Source organism: Vanessa tameamea, chromosome 27, assembly GCF_037043105.1.
Source record: "Vanessa tameamea isolate UH-Manoa-2023 chromosome 27, ilVanTame1 primary haplotype, whole genome shotgun sequence".
NCBI classification, from domain to species: domain Eukaryota; kingdom Metazoa; phylum Arthropoda; class Insecta; order Lepidoptera; family Nymphalidae; genus Vanessa; species Vanessa tameamea.
The window spans coordinates 1,321,000-1,348,797 of record NC_087335.1 but is presented as its reverse complement, the minus strand read 5'-3'; the positions used below and the strand labels follow the sequence as shown (position 1 = coordinate 1,348,797).

Genomic DNA, 27,798 nt, shown 5'->3' with positions numbered 1-27,798 from the left:
ACGAGAGCAAAGCCGAGGGCGACTACTAGTTATAAATATGAGAGTAATTCTATATGTCTGTCTGTTACCCTTTTACGTTTAAAACCCAGACATTTTGATAATATTAAATACAAAACAAACTTTAATCACAAGGACGAGTCGCGGATACATGATTGTAGACAAGTTCTTGAAGAAATTCTCATTACAAAATGAGCTCCAAGCGGACAAAGTCACAGGTTATTCTAGTTATAAATGAATAATAATACGTCATAGTATTCAATGTTTTGATATTATGTATATTAGTTCATATAATCCGATAGGACGTTTGAGCTTTATAAGTAACAAATAATTTCACATTGCATTGACTATACAATTTTATTCAGCGAGACAGCTTAGTTATTGGAAAAGTGTGAGTTCAAACCCCACCAAGCTCTGATGTTCATACGCTTAACTTACGTTTATAATATATTTCGTGTTAAGCTGCCTTGTTGGTCTAATGGCTAGATATAAGGCCGCGGGTCCTGGGTTGAAACCCGAGGACAAGCCGATAAAGTTTTTAGGTTTTTATTCGAGAAATTCTCAGTAACAGCCGGAGTCTAGAAGTTGGAAGAAAGTCTAGGTCTTTTTAATATATACTTTGTGCTTCTCTATGATAATTGGATTAGATCAAATTGATCGGTACGGAATCAAAAAAACGATTGACATTTACGATCGAAATAGTTTAAATATGAGACGACTAAACGGAATATTTAAAATTAGAACAAAATAAGTAAAATGGAAAGCAATGACTAATAAATTAGGCAAATATATGCCTTTGTTGATACCTACTATTGTTACAGGAATCCAACCTTTAATATGATGGTATAAGGGCGTATATCGGTTATTCAATTGATCAAAAGATACGAGACGAAACTGTAATTGCTCTAATGATTTTACCAATCACTGACTATTCACGTGAGTAATTATGTGTGACGTAAGTCATGAGTGGTAGCGGTGTAAGTTTTATAAGCGATTTAAGGTATATTAAAGCTGTCCGCAGCTATACTTTGTACTGTTGTGTTCCGCTTGGATGGGTGAGCGAACCAGTGTAACAAGGCGCAAGGGTCATGACATGTTAGCTCCTAAACTTGGTGGCGTATTGGCAATGAAAAGAATATCTATATGTTGTGATGATTACTAACCATGAGGTAGGCCATTGGCCTGACTACATACTTTATAAAAAAAATCAGTTAAATTCAGTAGAATTGAATTAATTATCCGTAGTATAATTATTTGAGATTATTGTCGTGGTGATCATTTGTAGGCAATTTGTCAATCATACCTACATTATAAAAATCATAAATGCAACAATGATAAAAAATTATATTTATGTATTAAAAATTTTCATTGAACATCAAACAAAACTAACTATCATTTATAAAATTATTTTTTTATAACAAAAGTGTAGATTACTTTTGAACTAGTGAATTAATTTCAAAGTTCTCTCACAAAGAAATATGTTCTAGGATGAATAAATAAATATGAATTAATCAGATTTTACACACTATTTATAGATATAAGCAGAGATGAAAATTTATAAAAATTACGTGTTATGTGAGATTTTTTAATACTATCTTGACTGTATTTCATTACAGGAGTGTGTTTATAATCGGTTATTCTCGGTTACTATAAACCAAACTTATGCTGTACATTTAAGTGAATCCAGTAACATAACGAATCAAATGATTATTTGAACCTACTTGGATTTTTTCTACAATTAGACAAGTATCGCCCTTGTTTGTACGAAGAGCAATAAGTATAAAACTGTCTGATACGTAATTATAACATGTCTTGTTTTTTAAAACAATTAGCTCGAATGAATAGAATTTTAAGAAGGATGCTGCGTCCTAAATTTCCTTCAATAGTGTATATAAAACTTCTCCATGAAAAAACATACGAGGCGACGTTCATAGTGCTCAGATAAATAGTTTCGAAGAATTTTAGTCCCATAGAACAAGGAACCATATTATGGGACATAACTTATCAGTTCCCTAGTTTGGTGGCGCAATGGCTATGTAAGAAATGGTTAAAATTTTAGACAGTGGTGACCACTTACCATCCTATTTATACTTATATTTTTTTATTACCAACGTTAAATCTTATTAAATCTTTCAAGCGATCGTTTACAATGACAACTTAAAAACTTTGAACATTAAATATATTTTTTATTATATTTAAAAGAATATCAGGCCAATGGGAAAAAGTATCTTGTTAGAATTCTCATTTCCGTAACACTAAAGGTTTTCTGATAAAATCTTTGCCCATTTACAAGGTTGAGTGATGGCTCTTATTACAGTATCAGTTGGGATATTATTAAGTCGAATAATGGAAAGAGGAAATATGTTAGATCGATGTGTGACGGACAGTTGGTTTTTGGCATAAAGTTATTTAAAACATGTCGAGGTTCAGCTTGGATTGGTCGCTTGGCTTTATTTAGTTGGAGTTCCATATCTAGATTCAATTACTTGGTATCTGGTTAGATACCAACCACTCATCAGATATTCTCCCACGGAACAGCAATACTTAGTATCATTGTGGTCCTGTTTCAATTCCCAAGGTTGCTCGAGTATTGTCGAAGTAATGGATGGTTTGTATTTCTTCGGCAGTGTGGTACCACACATACCATCAGATGACCTATTGCCAGTCTGTCTATCTATTTTAAATAAAAAACGATAAAAAATATTTATATTACGCAACTAATGCAAAACTATACACCAGGAAAATATATTGTATATGTAATAGAAATATTTAAAAACATATTTAGTGAGAGGACGCTGCCAAAATCCCATTTCACTAACGAGTTATTTATAATACATCTCCGGGAGATTTTTATCTTCTTTATAAATACAATGGATTTGAATGATGGGAAAATAATAGCGTCCGACTTCGATGATTGATAACGTAAACTCGTCTACAACGCATTTGAAACCGTTGAAACGAAAAATGTCGCCAGAAATACTGTTCGAGTTAACTGTTAAAATGTTTAATTTATTTTTACCCAAAAGTTGAAGGGTTGATAAAAAATTGTTTATGAATTCATGTTGTATTTTTTTTTAATGTATTCGGTAGGCGAACTGAACTTGCTACCTGATTTGGTCACTGCTCATAGACATTAGCGCTGTAAGAAATATACGCCATTCCTTACATCGCCAATGTGCGACCAACCTTGGGAACTAAGACGTTATATCCCTTAGTAACTACTAAGACAACAGCTAAGTAATTTGTATTTATTTTTTTCTTAAATTTGCAGTAGAAATAATATTATGCGAGCGTGTAAGCGTTCGTATATCGATTAGCTAAATAAAGTTTTTGATTTATCTGTGACACAAAGTAATCTAGACAGATCTATTTCGTTATACTGAATCAGAATATTTTTCTTATATATTCTTAAATTGAATACGTAACACTTTTACTATACTCGTACTGATTTTAACAAAAAAAATGCAAGTAATGTTCCAATTTTAAATTTTCACGACACATGTATAAAACGATATAAAAATATTTTTAATAAATAATTTTAAACCCACAAGCTCATTAGGCTTGAACAACTCAAACAAATAAAGACGTATGCACACGAACAAGTCCACCCCAGTAGTGTAAACGTGGACTAATAAAGGCGAGAGTAAAATATATGAACGCGCGCAACGTATGCATCCCATGTGTGGTGTAAAAAATAATAATGGGAAGGAAGAGGACCATCAGTGATTCCAAAGGCCTCTTCTCTCAAGTACATGGAGTTTACTGTATCACTGTTGCCGTCCGGTTGCAGGCATGTTTCCTCACGGTTTTGTGATTACATGATAAATTAAGTACGTGACAACAAAATCCTTTGGTGATTTGGAGCCTCTTTATTCGCTTAATATTGACGTGCTCTACACACCAGGCAATCTTTTTTTAATAGCATTAAATATATTATACGAAACGCTTCCGCCTATGACTCGCAACGTCATTATAAATTTCTCTCTAAATTTTCTGAGGCGTTATTTATTACTTAATCTCGACTTCCAGAGAATGTTTTTAAGAGTAAACCGTCTGTGATAAAGCTTTGAGCCGTGTCTCCATTCTCGAGGATATTAGGATCGGCTGAATGTGTTCCAAATGTCTTTAAATTGTATATTTTTATGACTTAGTTTACTTATTTGAAGCCATTTTGTGCAATACTTTATATTGCACCATAGAATCGATGCGTTTATTGCTTCACGACTCACTGCAGTTTGACAAACGAGGTTTCGTTTGTGGTTACTGTAATTATGACGTCATTTCATATCAAAGATCACCATCGCGACAGCTGATTTAGACATGTTATTAAACATATATTAAATCTTAGTGACCTTTGTAAATTTACTGTTTAATTTTTCTCTCTGTTTAATTTGACCATTAGATAAAATCTATTCCATTTTGCATTTATTAGATGAATACTTGAAAATGTTAGAATTGTAGGTCAATATAAATAGCACTGGTAGTTGACTTGTTGATAAATTTTCATTTAAAACAGTTGTTAAAATAATATCCAACAGACTAAAAGTACTAACAAATCTCTTACACATTTTAAATTCATCTTTACAATCATCAAGATTTATGGTCCGACTTCAAAACTTGGCGTGCCTGATAAAACTTGCTGTATGAAATATTAGTTGGCCAAGCTTGGTTGGATTTTTTTTTAAATATTTTTTTTTCATTAATCCCCTTCACTCTTTCAAATAATTTTGGACATATGTTTGGAAGGATTAGTTTGTTTGAATTTTTGCAATGATAGTCAAGTGGAAAGCCAAATCAATCTTGAATCGTGATTGCGAGATTTCAAGTTAAAATCCTGACCTGCATCAATGAGTTTTCATGACCTTAATTTATGTGTATAATCTATATTATACTTTGTGGTTCGTAAATAGAAAAGTTACATGAGTCAGATAATATTCCGCTATATCTGTAATCAATCCTTACAGGAAAATTCTGGTGAAAGAAGCTCCAAAGGTTAGCCTCTTTAATTGATGAATCAAATCAAAATCAAAATATACTTTATTCAAATAGTACAAGCACCATTGTTTCGGGTATCTTTGTTTTGGTTCGGAATGTAGATCCAAGCAGTACCGGGAGGGGACACGGTGGTTTCTTTTTTCCAACACTTTAAATGCAAAGTTATATCAGTCAAATATAATTATATTTATATAATATACCTTGCATGAAAGTCTATAAGTACTAGATCCACGCCTTTTTTGTATTTATGAATTTAGAGTTATATTTATATTTATTTTTCAGTATTCACTTTCGGGACAAAACAAATGAACATCGTTGAAAGTCGTAAAATCAAAAAATGGAGTTGTCTCCGGGGTTAAGTTGTGACCGTGTAATCAAAGTACCATTTAACAACGGAGCATCTATTCTAGTTTATTGCTGAGATATTCTCTCAGTTCTGATGATTTTTACCATATAATAAAAAGCTGCTACTTGTGAATTACTTGTAATTTTAAAACACTTTTCGTACAAGATATCTAACTCTAAACGAAGTAACAGAACAGCTAGTATATTTCAAGAATGAGAATGAAGATGGAGGCAAATTGAGAGTTGAAGTACAAAAATCCAGCGTAGAAGAATTCTTGAAAACAATCCCGCCATTAAACTTTCCACTGGCGTCGCTTTTTCGAGTAATTTCGTCCGAGTGTAGTCTTACAAAGAAAAACGTTTCCACCGCCCTGTATTCTATTACTATTGCGGTTTAAGTTATTAAATTGTGGCGTTTATTTATTTTATTGAATCACATGACGTTTTTCATTACCTTGGTCACAGACTTGGCCATATTTGCCATAAAGTATTACTGTTATGATTATAAAACTGCACATTTATGAGTTCATTGCGTTAGTTTTGTTAGTTTTTTCCGAATCTGTGCTTTGTTCGTATCGATAAGAAAGTTTTTAAGGAAGTTAGAGTTTTTTCTAGAATTGACTGAAAATGTATGCAACAGAAGTAGGATTCTTGAGGATTTCATTAATCACTCAGCACGAAATGAATTAAAAACAACTAAGCCATTGAAATTTCAGTGGTATCTGCCAAAATTTAACTTACAATCGCAGGCACAAGGGACATAACATCTTAGTTCTCAAAGTTGGTGGCGCATAGGTGATGTAAGGAATGGTTAATATTTCTTACAGTGCCTTTATCTATGGGCGGTGGTGACCACTTACCATCAGGTGGCCCATATGCTCGACCGCCAACCAAAAAATAAAAAAAAAAAAATCTTACAATCTTCGTGTAAATTCTACACCATTTGATCCACAACATTCGGGTAAAATCGTATGATTCATATGATATCGCTGATGAATATTCACATGGGACACACGGCTATATGTTTTGAATTCTCAAAATTTGATAATAATTAGTTTATGAGGGCTTTTGGGAAAGATTAATAATGGAAGATTGGCGTTATTGTTGGAATATGACGTCGTGGAATAAACCAAACTCCCAAGAGTTGTTCTATGAATTAACTTACGTAGTTTATTTTGATTATTATAAAATATATTAGACTTCATATGTGTAAAATTATACAAAGTTACCCCTCTAATTCCCCTGCCTTGCAGTTGAGGTTCCTACATCGGGGAATCAGTAACTGCGCTAAATTTCAAGTCAATTGGACCTATAGCTTCGAAATCCTTACGAGGAGTCAGTGAGTGGTATTTCTCTTAGGTATTATATAATGATAACAGCTTTGAAAATTAATTGGTAAAATAATTTTATTTGATTGTAGGGTTTTTGCAAGCCTGTGTGGAAAGGTACCACAGTCATCAGATATTCTACCGCCAAACAGTATTATTGTGTTACGGTTTGAATGGTGTTTGAGCTAGAGATAGTCAGATGTAAGGGATATAATATCTTATTTCTCAAGGTTGACGACTGTGTAGTGGTGACCACTTACCAGTCCACCTATCTAGATGACATGAAAAAGATAAACAAGCAATCGTCGAAATACAAAATAAATGTGATAAGGATGAAATAATTGAGGACATTTAACGATTCGAGGCTTAAGCCAAGAATCGAACTCTGACCCGCCCCGTTTCTTAATCCAACCAATCATCCATCATGTTCTTAGCCTTTTTCTGATAAGGGGTGCACTACATACCGAGGATTACAGCTATAACGAGCCATGATTACAAATCGTTAACAACATTAAGGTTGTATAAAATAAAAAAATATTTTTATTACATAATATATCTTTACTATAAATATGAAAGTTTAATGTTGGTAGCACTATCTGCAATGTGTCTAAGCGGTTACCATTCAGTGTACCACCAGCAATCTTATGGTAAAGCTGCACAACATCAATCAATATTATTTCTTGAAATTCGCTTTTTTATTGACTATCATAAATAAAGGATCACACTAAATACCGGTATAGTAGAACTGCTAGTTTCTAGTCGGTTCTTCTCGGTAGAATCTACATTCCGAGCCAGTGGTAGCTCTAAATTTTACAACATATTTGTTTTGACTTGGAGTGCTGTTCAGCCACACACACAATACATTTTTTTATTATATTGGTGGACTGTCGAATGGGCCCCTTGATGGTAAATGATCACCAATACGCATAGACAATACCACCCTTAAGAACTTAACAGTAAAACCTTGGGAACTGAGATGTTACCTTGTAATTATATTGGCTCACTCGCCAATATAAATATTTGATGAGTACACACTCATCAAATATTTTAAAAGTAATAGTACCTACATCTTAACCGATGATTTCGGGTTCAAACCCAGGCAGGCACCACTGAATTTACATGTGCTTAATTTGTTTATAATTCATCTCGTGCTCGGCGGTGAAGGAAAACATCGTGAGGAAACCTGCATGTGTCTAATTTCAACGAAATTCTGCCACATGTGTATTCCACCAACCCGCATTGGAGCAGCGTGGTGGAATATGCTCCATACCTTCTCCTCAACGGGAGAGGAGGCCTTAGCCCAGCAGTGGGAAATTTACAGGCTGATTATGTTTTTTTTTATTTTAGAACCTACATGGACGAGCTTGCATAAGATCCTTCTTTGGTAAATCACGAAAATCCGTCATGACGTTTAGGAGGAGAACAATTAGAAATATATCTTTACTATATAGATATATAAAAGAAGTTTGAAACAGGATATGTTTAATAAATAAAATGAAAAACGAAGCGAAAATATATTATCAAAAGCACTTAGTTTCATATTTTCTCCTAAATTCCTTCTACGTGGCTGAAAATTTATATATATCTTTAAGATAAGGCTGAACTGTTTGGACGCTCCGTGATCTCGTCTCGAGATTATGACGCTGACACACGAGGCGTGTACTCTGTTTATCCGACTACGATGTCAAAGTTGCTGAGTATTATTATATATTATATTATAAACTTGCTAACCGTCGCGGCTTTGCGCGGGTAAAATAAGGGTCTACTAACCTTTATAATGAAAGACAAACATATGAAGGAAAATTATTGTCTTTTTCAGACCTTGGAGGGTACTTGTACTATAGTTGTATTTTTTTTTAATTCTATTCTTTGGTATACGTAGGCGGAAAGACGAATGGCCTATATTGCCTATAATGGTCAGCACTCAGCACTGCCCGTAGACATTGGCGCCGTCATTTTCTTTTAAACTATTCTTACTGTGCGCCATTGTGCCTGCAGTTATCAAATAATTCAAACCGGAACACAAGAGTACTGGATATAGCTGCTCGGTACTCTACTTTTGTATCTACTTGTGATATCTTTACGAAGTACTTTGTTACTTAAATTAACAGACTGCTAGCTTGCCACTGCTGGGCTAAGACCTGCCCTTTGAGGTTTGGAGCTTTCTCCATAATGCTCCAATGCGGGATACACGTGTCAGTCAAACTGGCTACTAAATATCAAAAAATACTTAATAATCATTCTGAATAATATCTAAATACAAGATATTCACTTGTATAGTAATTGTTACTTGTGAATTTGTGAACTACGTTGTATCTAAATTCACGTTAAAGCATCAAAAATTTTATTGTTATTTTAATATAAAAATATTAGTAAGAAGTATATATATACTTACCTAAACCAGCTCCGTAGTTTTAGCGTAATTGAATAACATCAAAGGTTAACTTTTATCTTTAATTTAAATTATTATTAAGGCAACTTGTATATTTCAATTATATTTCAATACTGAAAATAATTTGATATAATTAATGCCTAGTATTCAAAGACTTTGTTAAAATGTTTATTTAACGTCAGTATCAATAAAAATTAAATAATTTTTTTTATGAAACAGGTAAGTCACATTCGCCCATACACATTGACGCCGTAGGAAATTAAGCTTCTCATCATCTCGAATGGGTTACCAACGTTGGGAACTAAGTATCTTCAAACCGAAACATAACAATACTAAGTACTGATAGGTTACCTACTTAGACGTGCAACCATCAGTGAAAATGAGTTTAGAAGTGAAATTATACAATGATTTAATTTAGTGGGTCGGGATATAATAATAATTATTATTTTTATGAATAATATAACTTATAAACGAAATCTAAAATTAAATCATAATTTATCGATAAATATTATAAATATATTATTTTAATAATCAAAATTTACTCCGACCATAACTTACAGCCGGCGAAAAATAAAACATTAAAAAAAAATCATACATCACTAGTGATGCGCCACACTGTAATGGGTTATCGATAGTCGATATCAACGTAATGCCCGCTCAACAAAGGACCGTTGACATTTTTACGAGCCAGACCGCCTCGAGCTACATAATATGCCGTATTTTAATGAAATTTAGTATATTTTTCTTCCTGTAATAAAAAAAGTATTTTAACAATAAAAAAAAAAAAACGGACTTCAATTATTACTAATCGCGGTTGATTTGCTGTTATTTATTAAAGAGTTTCGTTGCTTTGTAAGTTATCAGTTTTTTTTTTCGAAATTTAAAATGAGTGTATTCGTCTAAACAGCTATAGAATGAGGTACGAATGAGGTCAAACTGAAAAAATCCTAATCCAATATACATGAAAATTATACCCGAAGATGTAACGCGTTTCGGAGAAGATTCATTTTATAATACTATTGTAGAAATCGATTCGTTTCTCAATTTCACTCGCTTTACATTAACACGCATTGGAGCAGCGTAGTGGAATGAGCTCCAAAATATTCTCTCAAAAGAAGATTCTCTTGCCCAACAGTGTAATATATACTTTCATGTTTAAAATTTTAAAATGGTACTCTTCAGGCTCTATTTAATGGTTCTGCCCGCTACATGGTTTAGTCGCACATTGAATAGATAAAGTAATAAATTTCAATATTGATGTGGTTGTCCAGAACTTAAATCTATCTGTATACTCGTATATAAAAGCGAAATACCGCTCACTGATTAATCACGAATTCCCACGAAAACTACAACACCTACAAACTTGTAATTTGGCAGGTAGGTCCCTTATATGGTGTAGACATTCGCCAAGAACGTATTTTTCGATACTGCACTAAAACGGGGATCGGACGTTAGTGTTTTATAAATTTCGCGCAGGTAAAGCCGCAGGTTCAGTCAAAATACTTTAGGAAAAAGTAAAGTATGCTTCACAAAAAACTATTCCTCTGAAACAGAATTGCGAGGACATTATTCAAGCGTGGAGATCAGCTAATCGCATCACAGTGCTGCCCTCTAAACGGAAATGAGAATGCCCAGTGAAATTTATTCGGCAATATGGAGGCACAAATCTTCAGGGACGAACTTCCATTATCGTTTTTATAAATTACTGGCTTACTTTAGGTTTGTTATCAATCGTTTTTATTGCTCGATGTAATGTGAGATGATTTTTAGAGGTTCGTGGTCTAGTGACTTATATTTCGGTTCGAGTCGGAAAAAAATATTTACTGGGTTTTTTTTTTTGTAGAAAATACTTAAAAACAATTTGTTTCAGATATAGATTATACGTTTGAGTAGCGCATACGTACTTACGCATATTTATATCCGGGAAAAATGTACCCAACACCTTACACGGCACGAAGCCACGAGCGGAAATTAGTATATACTAAATTAACATTATATTAAACGGCCATTTTGTTTAATATTTAATCTCAGTAATAGCTTTAAGCACTGATAATGACACAATTCTAAAATTTCATTTCAAAAGTGCTCGTAGAAGCCTACTTGAATAAAGTATATTATGAATTTGAATTTCAAATTAAAATTCGAGAGGCATGTAATATTAAATACCTATAAAATTTCAACATTTTACAATCTTTATAAAAATATCTTTACGTAGACGAGTTAAAATATATTTTTATTCCAATTTATAAAAAATCGACACCAGATAAAGCTTTTTAAGTGCGAAAGGTCGTATGTGGACATTATTCCATTATATTTCCTGCTCAATAATTGTCTTACCAAACCAATATCGAAATCAAGTTCCTTTATTCAATATAGAAGCATTACGTACTTTTTGATTGTCAAATTAAAAACTTAAACCGGTCCGCAAAGGAAAATACCCTGACATGAGAAGATCGGGCGAAATAAACTCAGCGGGTTTTTTTTCTCAATTGCTCACTTAATATTAAAAAGGCGAAAGTAAAGCTGTCTATCTGTCTAATACTCTTTAACGGGCTAACCACTGAACCGAATTTGATGAAATTTTGTACTAAGGAAGCTTGAACCTTGAGGGAGGATATATGATACTTTTTATGTCTAGTCAGCTCCTAAAACGAGAGTAAAAACTAGTTTTTAATATATGAAAAAATGGCCGGGAGGCAATCGTTTCTTTCTGAATGTGAGGTGCCAACAATTAACTCCACTAATTGTGTTATAATATCGCTAGACCTTTCCGGGAATGTGAGCAGACTCCGGGCTGCTATTCTGTACTACCCAAGACTGGCTATGAATCTAGGACTTTGCAATCACACAGCTAGCCACCATAAACGAGATAGTCAACATGAAATGTCCAACCTGAGGTACATAGTATATTGGTAAATAACTATATCTGCTATACCTAAGCATGTACATCTATTTTTTTTAATTATATATATATAAAAATGAGATTCTCATACGCCATTTAGCACATCAGCGATAATTTAGTCTAGCTGACGTTGTAATTCCCGGAGATCGATCGGGAAGTCCCCGAAAATAAAAACGAAATCCAGGTAAAAACTTGCAAAGAAAATAATAAAATATTATTGGATAGAACTTTTTTTCACCGACATAGTGCTGCGATCGATGTCGATAAGGCGGTTCGCGATAAAATTAAATTGTTATCGTCTTGATTTGTTCGTTCGAATTGAAAGGGGTTGAATATAATTCTTACAAGTGCTATTTAGATTTGAAAAAACGATAGCACAAGGATCGCTTTAAATGTCCTTCGTTCGGTTAATTACGGTAAATTAAATTCGATTCAATTAAAATCGTCCAGCTGGTTTAACTAAGCTGAATGAAGTCGGTTTCATCTATAAAATGCAAAGGAGTTTTGAAACAACGTTATTGTTAACGAATTCATATTGTATTGAAATATATATTTTAAACCAGAAATAATCGATAATCGTGTCACGTCACTAGCGAGTGCAGTTAGTAAGCCTCATAAATCAGCTTCCGTCGTCGGTAGGCGCGTCTTAATACAATTTTATAAGTGACGTAAACAAAGGGGTATGAAACTATCGATACTTTGAAGTGACCAATGGAATATCGATATTTAAATTCATTATTGTATTGATGTGTTATTGATTGATTTCACAATGAATTAGTAAGTATAATGTTTATATATTGAATGAGGGAATTCGATTTGATTTTAATTTTTTTATGTTCAACGCGTAATTAATGGGAATAAGGAACATTAATTATGTTTGCTATTTATTTAAGTGAAGGAATAATATTATTGCCGATCTTATAAATTCTCTTAATATATTCGAGTTTAAAATAAAAGTTTTTTTTTAGGAATAATTACGTACAATGAATCAAAGTTCCTTCTTAATGTCATGTAATTAAATAACACTGAGTTCATTTGCAAATCTACACCGGTATGATATGTTTAGGATAACGTAACGAAAATAACCGGAATTACTCGAAGATTCAAGGTCAAACGCGACGAGCCCGGTGGATTTTTCGCGCGCTTAATTTTGTGTTTATAATTCATAGCGTGGCGCTGAAGGTGTACGTCGTGAGGAATACTTGTGTGTTAAATTATGCTAGATATCTCATTTTTAACTAGCATTATAATTTAAATGTTGCCAGTAAGAGACGCCTAACTAGTTTAAAGCCAATTGATGGTTATTCAAATCTATATTTAAAAAAAAAATTAAATGAAATAGTATAGCGTTAGAATAACTGACAAAAGGGTGGTACCCAGACGGCACAAAGCCCTACCACCAAGTAAATACATAGAATATAGTTTTGTAAAATCTTAATATATATATTATAATAATATTATATATCACTGAAATATATAGTATTCGTTCCACGCACATATAAGTGGTACCAGAACGGCGTCGCAAAGAGCGTTTAACGGTATGAGAAATCGTCATGGCAGTTGACGTCACGTCATACGAGTCATACCTAAAAACACCAAAAAAAATAATAAAATAAAATAAAATATAATAAAATCTACTTTCTTAACAAGAGCAATCTCTGTGAAGTAGTCGACTCCTTACTGGCTGTTAGTAATTTAATGAAAATTAATATTAAATGCATGAGTACTCGACTTCTTGCTTTCAATTAAACAAGGGGAATTTCGCTCTTTAAGAACATAATATTTAATACTTTCTCAGTGATTACAAATAAATGGTTGTAGCTACGTTTCGATAATGTATTTCATTTGATCAGGGTCGGACCGTAAGTTAAGGGGGCCCTGGGCTAACACTACCTAAGACATACCTGAACGTAGACTTGAATTAAATTAATTGAATGGGTTTGATACATTGCAGGACTCGCAGGTCTGCAAACCAAACGATCTGTTTAGTTTAATAAAGTTATGGATTCTTTCGCATTATCGTATATTTTTGACTTTGACTTGACTTAGCTGGGTATGAGTTAAAGATATCGGTTCGAAATGAGCCCCAGGAAGGATGTGTTGAAGACTGGTCGACAGCTTATGGCAATTGCTAGCGGCGTACTAACAGCGCAGTGAATATTTCTAACACATTTTCTTTCGAAAATGGCAATCGGAGAAGAAAGACTTACTATAACGAAGTATTGTAGTCTTATTTATTTCAATAAAAAAAATGTACTTTAAAGATTTTTACGAAAAAAAAAAAATAGACCCTACAAGGGTGATTTATTTCCAGCCTTAAACAACATCATGAGACCTCTTTAAACGACGAGTTAAGAAATGATTTCATGTTGAATTGAATTTCATATATATTTTAATGTGTTTGTTTGACTGAGTAAATTGAGTTTTTAATCTGTAAAATTGTTTAATTTTCTTTTGCACGCCTATAAACGTTCTTTCCTGTATACTGTCTGCTATACAGCACATGTATTTTGTGTTGTGTAACACAATATTAATTAAATAAATAACAAAATTAAGATCGTATGCACGTTATGTGTCTGCATGGAATTTCGAAGTTTCGGAAGAAATTGTTATTTTCAAGAAATTGGCTAAGCCATGCTCACAACTAATTTGCATACATTTAAATTTAAATGTACGCTTTAAGACGCAGTCAAATAAATGATACCGTTGAATAGTTTAACAGTTTGTAGTAATTATATGTGAATTGAAACTAAACTAGGTTATTTTTTTTTTAAATTTGTAACACAGGTTTTTACGTATCATGAAATAATATAAACACGTAGTTTGAAGTTATACAATGACGTCTTAAGACGTCAAACAAAATTGTATATAATATTATTTATTTAAACATTCTTAAAATCGTACATGAAAAATGTTATCGATAAATTTTATCGACAAACAAACATCATTAGTTGTACGGCTACATAAATCATGGGGACATACGCCCTATCTGTTGCCAGCTTAATACGATCCCTGAAACGCCGGGGGGATGGGGGACGGGTGGAGGTTTTTTACAGCCCCCGTGTAGGCTGAAAGCTTGTTGTGTCTTCAGAGTTTTATAGGTTTTGATATGGTTTATCGAATTGAATCAGCTTACTTGGTATTCATTGACCGGTTTTAACTGGATTTTTTTCTTTTTAAATTTTAAATCACGATGTAAACGTTGCAAAGACAAATTAATTTTAAGCCGTTGAATTTTTAAAAGTATTTTTTATTGGAAAATGAAGATCCCCTATTTTAAATGATCAAGAAATATGTCACGTATTTTTTTATAGTAAAACTGTTTTATCTACGATGTGTGACGCATCATGATATGACGTCAGAGTAAAATGTTTCTAACGGATTAATGCGTCACATTTACTGAGGCGGGCTTTATTTTTTTATTTATTGACAGATCAACTTGTCTAGAGTAAATTTTATTTTATGGTTTCATAAAGAAAGTTTTTCTCCTTAAACTGCGGTGAGCATTCGTCTGTGATGATAAATTAATATATTTTAATGATTCAAGTACATACCTGTACGCCATTCGTATTTGTTCTCCGTTCTTGTACCAGATGAGTTGAGCTGGTGGGTTACCACCACGACTTCTGCAGACAAGTTCGAGGCTCTGTCCTCGTCTGACTGTCTCGCCCTCTGCATAGCCTTCGATGTAGGGCGCACCTGGTGGATCTAAGGACAATTTTGTCATATTAGATATTATATAAAATATGGTAAATATATATGAATGTTGAAAAGTGCTGATATTATTTATAGACATAAAGGCACATGAAAATTTAATTGCGTCTGCCCGGGTTGAGCCTTCAATCATTGATTAAGATTATTGTTGTAACCTCAAGCATCTCAATTTTTTTTTATAATTCGGTAGATTCTGTGCGAATGTGTGTACAGTAAAATGAAGTCAAATTTCGAGTTGTTTCAACACAACGCGACATTACTATATAGAAATTTTGAAAGTAAAACTAAAAAATGTTTTCGTTTCATTGTTTAACTATTTAATCTTTATTTACTTCCTTTAAATAAATAAAAAACTTACAGAGTCTAGACAGGAAAAAAAAAATACAATTAATATTATGACAAAATTTTTTTTTTAATATTAATGTCACGAAAAAATGCCCAACGATATACATATTAAAGTTATCAAATGTTCATTATAGTATGAAGTTAAAAGCTCTTTCGAGACGCTCAGAACTTCGTAACTTGGCTACAAGCTGTATTCAACTACTGAAATTTCTTTCTCGTTCTTTCGAACGTATATTTGAATTTTCCTATTGGTAAAAGAGAGACAAACAGCTTTCCTTCTATTTTATTAAATAATTATTGACATTTACTTATTGTCGTTCGATGAGCGAAATTAGATAACAAAAATTTTTACATTCAAAGAAGATTTTTATATAATTTTAATGATTCGTTTTTTTTTTGTATAATGGCAACACTAAATCTCGTCAACACAGATTATTTATAAATTTAGTTAGTGTCGCACTACATAAGAACTAAAACGAAACGAGCCAATTTTATTATCTTTGTGTGCGTGACACGTTTGACACTCGCCTAACGTCACAGTATTTTACTTGTGTGCGTATTTAACGGTCAACTGTTTGCTTCTTTTTTAACTTTGACAGTCTTCATATAAATAATCAAAATCAATAATTTTAAAAAATACGATAAAATATAATGTTTTGCCATTGTTTTTTAACAATAATATTTTCTTTTCATATTGTGCTTTGGAAGAGTAGGTTTCTACCTTTGAAATTTATTTAAATTATTTCGTCGAATCGAATCTGATCGTCATAAAGTAATTCAATTGCTAGTTTCCGCAAACTAGCCTTTAGATATTACAACACAAGCATGTGCGTCGATCGTCATCGAGCCGAGATGGTCCAGTGGCTAGAACGCGTGCATCTTAACCGATGATTTCGGGTTCAAACCCAGGCAAGCACCACTGAATTTTCATGTGCTTAATTTGTGTTTATAATTCATCTCGTGCTCGGCGTTGAAGGAAAACATCGTGCGGAAACCTGCATGTTTCTAATTTCAACGAAATTCTGCCACATGTGTATTCCACCAACCCGCATTGGAGCAGCGTGGTGGAAAATGCTCCAAACCTTCTCCTCAGAGGGAGAGGAGGCCTTAGCCCAGCAGTGGGAAATTTACAGGCTGCTAATGATAATGCTAAGCATGTGCGTGAGCACAGGTCCATTCTTAAATTGTCATAATCAGAGAAGAAAACTGTCTTCCCCTTTTTTTTACTATTAACTATCAACATCTTAGGAAACATAATGTTATGCCATTCATGTCTATTTTCACTAGCTCATTTGGTGGTAGGGCTTCGTACAAGCTCGCCTGGGTAGGTACCACCCACTCATCATATATCCTACCGCCAAGCAGCAATACTTTGTATTGTTCTGTTCCGGTTTGAAGGTTGAGTGAGCCAGTGCAACAGGCACAGGGGACATAATAACTTAGTTCTCAAGATCGGTGGCGTATTGGAGATTGTACGGATTTTACGCCATTGTCTATGGGTGGTTGTGACCACTTACCATCAAGGGGGTAATCACACACACCTTTCAAAACGGAACACAACAATTATCTTTATTTCTGTTTATCTGTAGTATAAGTGACGAGTTTGTTGAACCAACCCAGGCTTGCATAAAGCCCTTCTAAAGCCCTAAAGTAAATATACGAAGTAATGTACAGATTACCAACAGTGAACAAGACATTCGTAGATAATGTCGAAATATCGAGCTCCACCAAATAAAAATAAAAAACATGGTAAATATCCCGTTTTAAATACTGTTAGTGATAAAAATAACCATGTTTATTTAAAATCTAATGTACAGATTGATAGAGAAATAATATTTATGAATATAATTATATTACCGTATTTAATATAAAACGAAATTGTGTACTTTATTTACAAAGGAAATGACATAGGGTCTTATTTTATAATATCATCTCAATTATAATTGGAACGAATTATAATTAAAACCTTTTTTAGTAAAAACCTATTTTCTTATAATAATAAAAGTACACGAATATAATTTTAGGTAAATTTAATAACATTTGTAAAGTGAATGTGTGGGATGTTAAGCTAAAGCCTCATATCCTTTTGAAGTGATTTAGAGCTTAATCCATTCTGCTCTAATGTGGTTTGGTGGTGATGATGCAGGTTCAACCGACACATGGAGATTTGTCCAGGATATTTGGATGCTATTGGATTGAACTCGTGACTGTTTTTGAAATCTTATCATAATGGACCAATGACCTTAAAGTCTTTAAAATCACAAGAATTGACATATATGTTGTATGTGGCCTGTCGTTGATTTATTGTATGACGGTCAAAATATTTTTTGCTCTATTTTGTTACATAGGAACACATGTGTCTTTGTGTGATATTTTTATTTTAGCATAGTCAGCCCTCTTCCGACATTCTTAAGACGTAGTGATGTAACGATTTTATGTATCGATATTTTATAAATATACTTAATAAAAATCTTATATTTGATTCTCGTACGAAATGGAATAAAGTTTGATATTTTATTTTAAACACACCAGCTGGTACTTAAATGAACATATAATCCCATAACACCAGAGATAAAAGATTTTTATTTTTATGTTATTATTTTGTTTTTTTTTTTACAAAATACTTTTTTGGATCATTGGTTTCGTTTCATTTCATTCTACTTTATATATTTTATATATAAATATTTTGTACGTGTGTATGTATGTAACTGAATTTTTCTAAATGTTTGAACCGATTTATTTTGTGTTTGTATAAATTGGAAAGTTTCGAATTAACTTGTTAGGTGGCGCTGCAATCGAACCGGAAGAATTCAAGACGGTCAGCTAGTTTTATAATAAAATCATAATAATAAACAATTCAAATTGCGTCATGGAAACAATGTTTTATTCTGATAATTTTCTATAAACTATTTGTCATATAAATACTATTGAAAATTAACAAAATTAATAAATTTTTAATTATAAAATTAATTTATCGCTCCGTTTTAAATTAATTATGAATCTTGAATTAATGAATACACGAATAAACATATTAATATATGTTTGTTATGTATTATATATGATCATTTAAATAAAATTATAATATATTATTGAGAATTTACATATAAAATAATTTATAATGGATTAAGTTTATATATATAATACATGATATTACCCGAATTTTGCAGGTATTTTTAAATTTATTTGTAAACTATTATTCGATTCAACTTGCACTAATATTCTACGTGCTCAAAGGTTTTTGAATTTAAAAGATGATGTGTTGCAGTGCCATCTAGCGGTGAGTGAATGTAACATTATACATAAGTCAAATGTCAGTTGGTTAAACCGTGTCGAATTATGCTATATCATAATTACTAACAGTATCTAAAACAGTATCTAAAATTACTAACATTATCTACGAATGTCTTGTTCACGAGACTCGTGAACAAGACATTCGTAGATAATGTCGAAATATCGAGCTCCACCAAATAAAAATAAAAAACATGGTAAATATCCCGTTTTAGATACTGTTAGTAATAAAAATAACCATGTTAATTTAAAATCTTATATATCATAATTATCTGTGTAATATTATTATTTAAGTCTATTGAAAACATCGCCATCGATAAATTATTGCGCATCACTACGTAACCTGAGCATAGGGGAAAAGAATACACAGTGTGTGATGTAATTATACAGGCTGTAACAGGCTGATTGAATTCGCCAGAACACCCTGTATTTAACAATTTATCGTTACAATTAAATTTTTTATATTCAATGATGATAGCAAATTAATCAAATTAATGATAAGCTAGTTTCCGCCCGGATATTCTCACGTGTGAGGGGTAGGTATCAGGCAGCATATATTGTAAGTCATAGTATACCACATTTTATCGAAATCCGTTGAGAAGTTTATGTATAAAAAAGCTTTAATAATCCATCTATTTTTATAAAATACTAAGAGTGATTAAATATAGATTCTCTATCGTTCAAATGATTACAAAAATTAGCATAAAACTTATATGTTTTGTACATACATCTATCTATCTATCATGACTTTCTTGGGTGTAAATAAAATTGTTATTATTATTAAATTATTATACATCTCAATGAATCTCAGACATAGCCGATATGGACTGCAATAACACGTAGATGCTTAAAGGCAATCGTGGACAGATTGGATCCAAGACAGCACCACCAGATCTTCAATTGTTTAATTTGAGTTTATGATTATTTTTCGCTGCAAACAAATTTACTTTAGAGATCTTAGAAGAAATCGAGAACTTTATCGTACAATGTCAAAACGTGATAAGTGACATAGAATATAATTATTATAACATTTAAAATGTTTAAGCATGATGAGTTATTGCTACTTATCCTAGATAATATATATCCAAGAATTTTGAATTAAACAGTACAATCGTCATTAAAACTATTCTCTCCGTTTGAGGCGTAGATTTGGATCTTACTTCATTACACATTTTTAATTTATGCAGATGTTTTCCTTGTTTTATTAAATATCCATAAATACAAATTTAGCACGAAAATATTTAGAGGCGTTTACACGATTCTAAAATCGCTACGACGAATATCACTGGACCATCTCAGGTTTTTCAAATTAAAGCTTAGCGATAGGGCTTTGTTAAAGCTCTAAATATAAAGTTTCAGATCGAACAGACAAGTATAATATTCGTCTATAATTTATTGTTATAAAGTACTTGTCTCATTATCTCGTCCAGGAGTAGGGTATATCGGGTCTATTACCGTATAACTTTCCTATCGTAAGGGATAGATAATTAAATTTACCTGACTTGTTGCAAAACTTGGTGAAACATGTTTTAGTTCTTAAGAAAAGTTAATTGTGTTAACACGTTTGCAGGGAACTTTTGTCTGGAAATATGTAATTTATTTTACCATATTATTTATTATTCTTACGATGATATTTAATAAGGCTGCTATCAAAATTTACTATATATATTTACTATATAATTAACACACATAACGTCCTCTCACTTTGCTAGACAAGACACAGAGAGAGAGAGAGAGAGAGAGAGAGAGAGAGAGAGAGAGAGACAAGAGATAAGTGTATGCAATCAAAGGTAAACCCTCCGTTCTCTTGTTCTCAAAGTCCTTTACAGAGTTACAGTAAATTTACTTTGATGTCACGATATGCGCAATTTTTATGCAATGTAAAGATTTATTTATTAGTAATAATTAGTATATTATTTAAATTCTTATCGATTCGACTCCATAGATTGTAAAAATGACATCTGTGTTAAGTGATAAAATTTGTCTTTCAATAAAGATGATCTGTACAAAAATTAACTTAAAACAATTATTTTATTCGATTCTATGTCGAGTTCCTTATCGTGCTTTATAGTTTTATGTATATATGTTAAATATATTTAGCATATGAAGCGTCGTAATAATCCATGTTTCCTGCCTGCCACTCATTTATTTTTATTATTAAAACATGAAAATTACATCAAAAGATCAGAACATTCTTACAATACTTAAGATATATTTATGCAAACACAATTTTAAATTTCATTTAACTATCACCAAATATACTCGTAGATGGTAATAAAATCCAAAAGTTTGGTATTACACGTCTGGTTTGTACCGAGGAAAATGTGTAAAAGACGTCAGTTAAAAAAGAATAAAAGTAAATATACCAGGGGTCGAATCAGAGAGAATAATTAATAATTCATTGGGGGCACGACGGAACAAACGGTTCTGGAACATAGGAGTCCATTTTGCAATTCGGAATTTGTTTGCAGACGTTCCTGTATGTCCAAATGTTGGGTTCAGTGTGTAATTTCAAAGGATTTTGTCAAATATTTCGGAGAGAATTTGGTCAAATATAAGATTTTTCGATACATTTAGGTCAAATGCAACATGAGAACACATCTTCAGTTGGTTATTGGTCATAAAAATGTGGTTTTACTATTATATATACGACTTTTTGTATTTAAAGAGGCTGTACAATCGCCTGCTTTTAAGTTTGAATCTATACAAATTAAATATTATCTATATACTTATAATATTAGTTATATTTGAATCTACTGTGGATCATTTAATCAAATATAATTGTTTAATAAAAAAATCAAAGGTAATGAAGGCAATGGTAAAGATATTATGAATTAAATTGATCCATAAAAAATACGATATATTTTTTTAAATTTGTTCCTTATAGCCCGCGTTAAAAATTATGTTTACGATCCATGTGGTTGTAGCGCAATGTTTGAAATTGGAATAGTCGTGACGTAAGCCTATACAAAACAAACACCTCAACTTTAGTAATATTAGTGGAGATCACTATTTTGAATCTGTGGTTTTTTTCTTTGTTTTGCTAGACATCCAAAAAAGTCACTGTCTATGAGGTCGGACATATGGACACAATCGTCAAAGTCACTGCAATTACAGATTGATAGGAATGTATTGTCTCTTTTTAATTAAAAATCGATACCCATTCATAAATACTATCATCACAACAGCTAAGATTCAAGACATGATTCAACCTTGTACAAGATTCAAATATTGTATTAAGCAAAACAAATCGTCGCAAGTTTGTCTCGATACAGCATCTATTCGGAAAACGTAAATATACGTTCAGTCGTCACTTGGATCACGTAACTAGACTTTGAACCTTGCACTAAAGATAAATTTGGTCGCTTCACTAAAGTCAATAGTGGCCAATGGGACAAAGTCAACATTGACGTAAGCTTTAAATAGGATATTAATAATGCATGCTTTTCATGCCCGGCTCTGTTCAGTTGTCAGAGAGTGTGTAGTATAGTATGCACGCAATATACCGTACTGTGGGGTTATGTTGACGTTTTTGGTTATCCTCAAAGCAAGCAGAATATTCACCGGTGTTTGTTTCTGTATGAAATTTGAATTTGAATATGAGGTAATGGTGTTTAGTTATTGCATTGGTGACATTAGGTATATTTAATATAATTACACTAAAACGAAAATGAGTAATAAATTTGAAATTTCGCGAGTTTTTTGGTATGCGATTTTCATAATATTTAAATTACTGTTTCAGAGATTTAAAATAAATGGTGTAGGATATTGAAGTTTTTGTAGGTGTTACGGTTTGAAGGGTAAGTGAACCAGTGAGGCAGAAGAGACATAATAACTAAGAGTGTGAGCATTCACATGCAGGCAGGTAGGCAGGCAGGATATGAAGCCGAATAAAGGTTACCTCAGACTCATAAGACTAAGTTTTGATTATAGATATAGATATAAATTCTGAATCAATTTATCACAGAACTCTCGCATAAGATGAAGATTCAAAACTAGCCAAAACGAAATCATTTTTTAAAAACGTATTTCATCGAAATGTCGAATTTTGTACGAGAATCGGAGTTTGTAAGGATATGCAATTTCTCATACATTGAATCTTGAAATGAAACAAATGGCTATACTTATAAATGTCCGGATTATCTCCGGACATTCAGTTAGCTCGGCTTTTCGAGACAATTACTCGTAACAGATTGCGTGTAGTGATATTTTTCAGGATTTAGTCTTTCTTTATCATAAAAGATGATCTCTTATAAAGGTTTTTTATTATACTCGAGGTTGGGATCGCGGTTAAGCTTAAGGCTTATGAATAATGTTAGTTTTTAATATAAACTCAGTGGTTATTATGGTTTCCCAAACTTTTAAAATATAAGTGGATTTAGGATTTTGTTATTTAAGAAAATCCTAAAACTTTTCTGATGTTTTTTTTTTGTTGGAAGACTCTTGATATAGTAAGTAAAGAAAAGTACAGAACCAGCCCACAAAATATTCCACTACTGGACAAAGTCCTCTTAAGAAGACGTGAAAGACTACTAGAGTTTATTAACTATATAGCCAATGGTACAATAACATAGTAAATACGATGTAATGAAAAATAAAGAAATAAAATAGATAATTTTATCTATCTATGAATTCATCACACTAAAAATATATGAGACGTACACTAAAAGCAACATTATTACTCCAAGCTCCTACACTATAACTTGAAGAGTAATCGCCAAAGGAATTCTTGAGTGAAACTTTAAAGAAATTCCTGGAATACTCTAAGAGCTGTTATCTCAAACGATTAGCAGTTAAGAAAGATTATTTTAAAACAAAGCAAACTTAAACAGGATTCAATTACAATTTTATATTTATAAAGATAAAAATGTATTTAACAAGTATTCTTAAATGACTTTAGAAAAAAATTTCGACAGGTTTGATTTAAAGTGTTTTTTTTTATATTAGGTATGAAGTAAGAGCGTGTTAACGTCCCGCTGTTGGGCAAAGGCCTCCTCTCCATTTTGGAGACAAGATTTAGAGCTTACTTCACCAAGCTGCTACAAAGCGGGTACACGTGGTAGATTATCATCCACCACGTACAGGTTTCGGTTCTTCACAACCGATCACGACATGAGTCAACACAAATTAAGCACATGAATTCAGTGGTACTTGCCCCGCGTTTGAATTCAAAATCATCAGCTAAGATTCACGTTTTATACCACTGGGCCATATGGACTGGAAAACGGGCCATCTAATTTATTGGTCACCACCACCTATAGACACGTTATATCACCAATGCACCCAACCTTGGGAGCTAAGAAGTTATGTCTCTTGTTCCCGTAAATAAATCAGATCAGATCAGTCAATTATCAAACCGGAACGCAGCAATAAGTAGTGCTGTTTAGGTATAATAAAAATCCGTTTAAAAGAAAAAATCAGGCTATCACTCTTGAGCTGGACTTGACACTGGATTTGAGCCTGCAATGGTTAGCTATTAACGATGCATCCTAATCTCTTGAACGTTTGTACTATTAATATAAAATTCTCAGTTCAATATGAAATGGAAAAGTTGAAACATTCTCAATAACTACACTGACATAAATTGTTAAGTTCACGGTGGAAGTATAATACTTTGACAATGAATAAGTGAGTACTGAATAAAGATTTCAACTTCAATTTTCAACTCTATTGTCGTGTATTTTGGGGTTACATTAGAAATACAATATCATTTCAACTTATTATGTTCTTCCTTTAAGATTTCAAGATACCCTTGGATCTTCTAATTATGAAGCATGAGACCACTTCCAAGAATAGAGATCTCGTTGTAGTATTCCTTTGTACTATCTAAATAAAATCTAGTGATTGGACTGTTCTACTAGTAGCTATCATATAATATCTAAGATCTCAAGAATCTGGAACCAAAACCCCCAAAGCCAATTAAACCATTGAGGTCTTAAGACTAAACATTTTCAACAGCAGCTCCGAGCCTCAGAAAGCACGTAAGAATGACATCGTCATCCCTCCACTGAGCTAACATTGCATCTATTTATGTAGTCAGTAATTGTTTAGAAGATGTTAACTAGCTATTAACAATTTTCTCAAGCTTTAGAGCTAATGCATAATTTAACAACGAATTGCAAGCTCAAACACAACGTCTCCTTGCACAAGAAACTTGTATATAATTGTATTTGTTTGTTTATTTATATAACTACGCTGATATAACTTGTTTTAATTGCATTGAGGTGTTATAAGGTCTTGTTTTCGTTGCGGCTTTGCCCACGCGTGAGGGAGGAGAGTATCTCCATGAGTAAGTCTTGATTTAGAAGAAGCGTATTTATGGGTAGTAGTTTTGCCATATATGTAATCAAATCAACCTGCATTGAAGATGACTTTGCCCAATAGTGGGACACATACAGACTGTTACTTTACTTTATAGCTACAGTAAGAAATATTGATCATTCCTCGATTACTCATGTGCTTTCGACCTTGGGAAATAAGATGTTATGTCCCTTGTAATTGTGTTACACTGGCTCACTTACCATATAAACATAAACACAACAATACTAAGTATTGCTGTGCGACAGTAAAATGTATGATGAGAGGTCTACCACCAAGTATAAGGAATTATTATGGAAGAAATTATCTATCTTAAACAAAATAAATTATCTATCTTAAACATCACAATAAAAATATGGATCAAAAACAGAACAGTCCCCTGTCATGTTTCATTTTATACTCAGCGTGGGGTTACCCTAATTTGATGCTCCTGTTTTTCAAATATAGTCGACGCGGGAGACAATCCACCCATTGTTATAATTGGAGCTGAGTCATGTTTCTGTGATTGGCATAATTTGTGATTTGGCACATTTATTCTAACGTACAATTATTGAAATTTGATCATTATGTAATGCTTATTTTATAACACTAGCTGAACTGGTGGTTTCGCTCGCGAGGGCTTCATTTAGTGGGAACAAATTCCTTCAAAATCTGACATCGTGCTACATCAACGTTTGGGCATTGAAAGAAACAACCTGTAACTGTTCTGCTGCTGGGTAATGTCCTCCTCTCCTTTTTGAGAAGATGCTTCGGAACTGATTATTATATTAATAATACATAATTGAGACGGAACATTTTTAAGTCCACGCAATTAAAGCGGCTTAGCAGCGCTTTTTCTGACTTGCTTTAATAATATCATTAATTCTGACTGAAATATTTTTGTTAACATTTCTACTTATAGTTTGTGGATTATCTAAAGCTAGATAAACTAAATCTATTAATCGATAAATTATATCCAATAGATACATCCCTATATATATATATTATACAGTTAGACAAATATACTTACATAGCACGCTGAGTTGTACTGTGCTGCGCATGGGCATATCCCTATGCAACGCTTCGTGTCTGGCTTCGCATGTAAAATCAGCATAGTCGTCATCCGCCGCCGCTTTAAAATGAACCCTGTTGACAAAGGTATACGGTTTAATTCTGTTTGAAAGATATTGTGCTATTATAGCATATTTTACAGTGATCTAGGTTTCAATGTATATTTATTTACTAGTGATTGGCGTCAGTATAGCTGACTAGGTCGGTTTTGGGTCGCGGTTTTACCCGTGTGTGTGGGGATTGGTATGGAGGTGTTAGGGAAATTAGGTGTGAAGTTGTCTGCCCTATGTGTTATTTTAGAAGTATAATCTATCTTTGTGCTAAATACCATTTGGTTCCGCCATTGTGGTCTGATTGAGTAACAAACATCAATTCAGCCATCGACAACGCCACCTACATAATCTAAGCGCTCTAGGACCACACTCAAATATTAAACGTTCCGTTTAGGAGGAGTTCAATGACATCATACGGAATAATTTTATAAATTTATGTAGATTTGAATTTCGAACATACACGAATATATTATTATCTTCCACGTGACATGAAATAGTAACAACTCAAAAGCATTCCGCATATAATTACGAGTAAATGGCATAAACATTTGTACGATAAATTATTTACTCAATACTAACATTGATCGACAAAAGGCTTATACAAGAATATTATGATGATATAAAAGCTTGGATTTAGTATACGTTGATTTCCATGGACGGGGCTAAATTAAGGTAAATTTCCCACTGCTGACCTGAACTAAGGCTTCCTCGGGTCAGAGGAGAGAGAAGTCAGGAGCATATTCCAACACGCTGCTTCAATGCGTGTTGATACACATGTGGCAGAGTTTCGTTGAAATCAGACACATGCAGGTTTCCTCACGATGTTTATCTTCAACGCCGAGCACGAAATCAATTATAAACACAAATTAAGCATATGAAAAGTGAGTGGTGCTTGCCTGGGTTTGAACTCGGAATCATCGGTTAAGATGTACGCGTTCTAGCCTCTGGGGCATCTCGGCTCTTTGCATGTATGACCTAATAATGATAATTTTTTACCTCTGTTTCTTATCTCTAACTTAAGTTTGCCTAGAGATCGCTATTTTAGCGATGAGGTCGCCTCTTATGCGTCTT

The 27,798-nt window shown here is 32.8% G+C and overlaps 1 protein-coding gene across 3 annotated transcripts in view; it reads right to left on the bottom strand.

Moving 5' to 3' along the window:
- The window catches only part of LOC113404892 (nephrin), a 238,106-nt gene that overhangs the window by 52,161 nt on the left and 158,147 nt on the right, over positions 1 to 27,798 (bottom strand). For all 3 annotated transcript variants that reach the window (XM_064219262.1, XM_064219261.1, XM_026645963.2), the window contains exons 7-8: positions 26,634 to 26,749; positions 15,514 to 15,667 (exon numbers count right to left, since the gene is read on the bottom strand). In XM_064219262.1, coding sequence (XP_064075332.1) covers positions 15,514 to 15,667; positions 26,634 to 26,749 — 270 coding nt within the window. The remainder of the gene's footprint in view (positions 1 to 15,513; positions 15,668 to 26,633; positions 26,750 to 27,798) is intronic.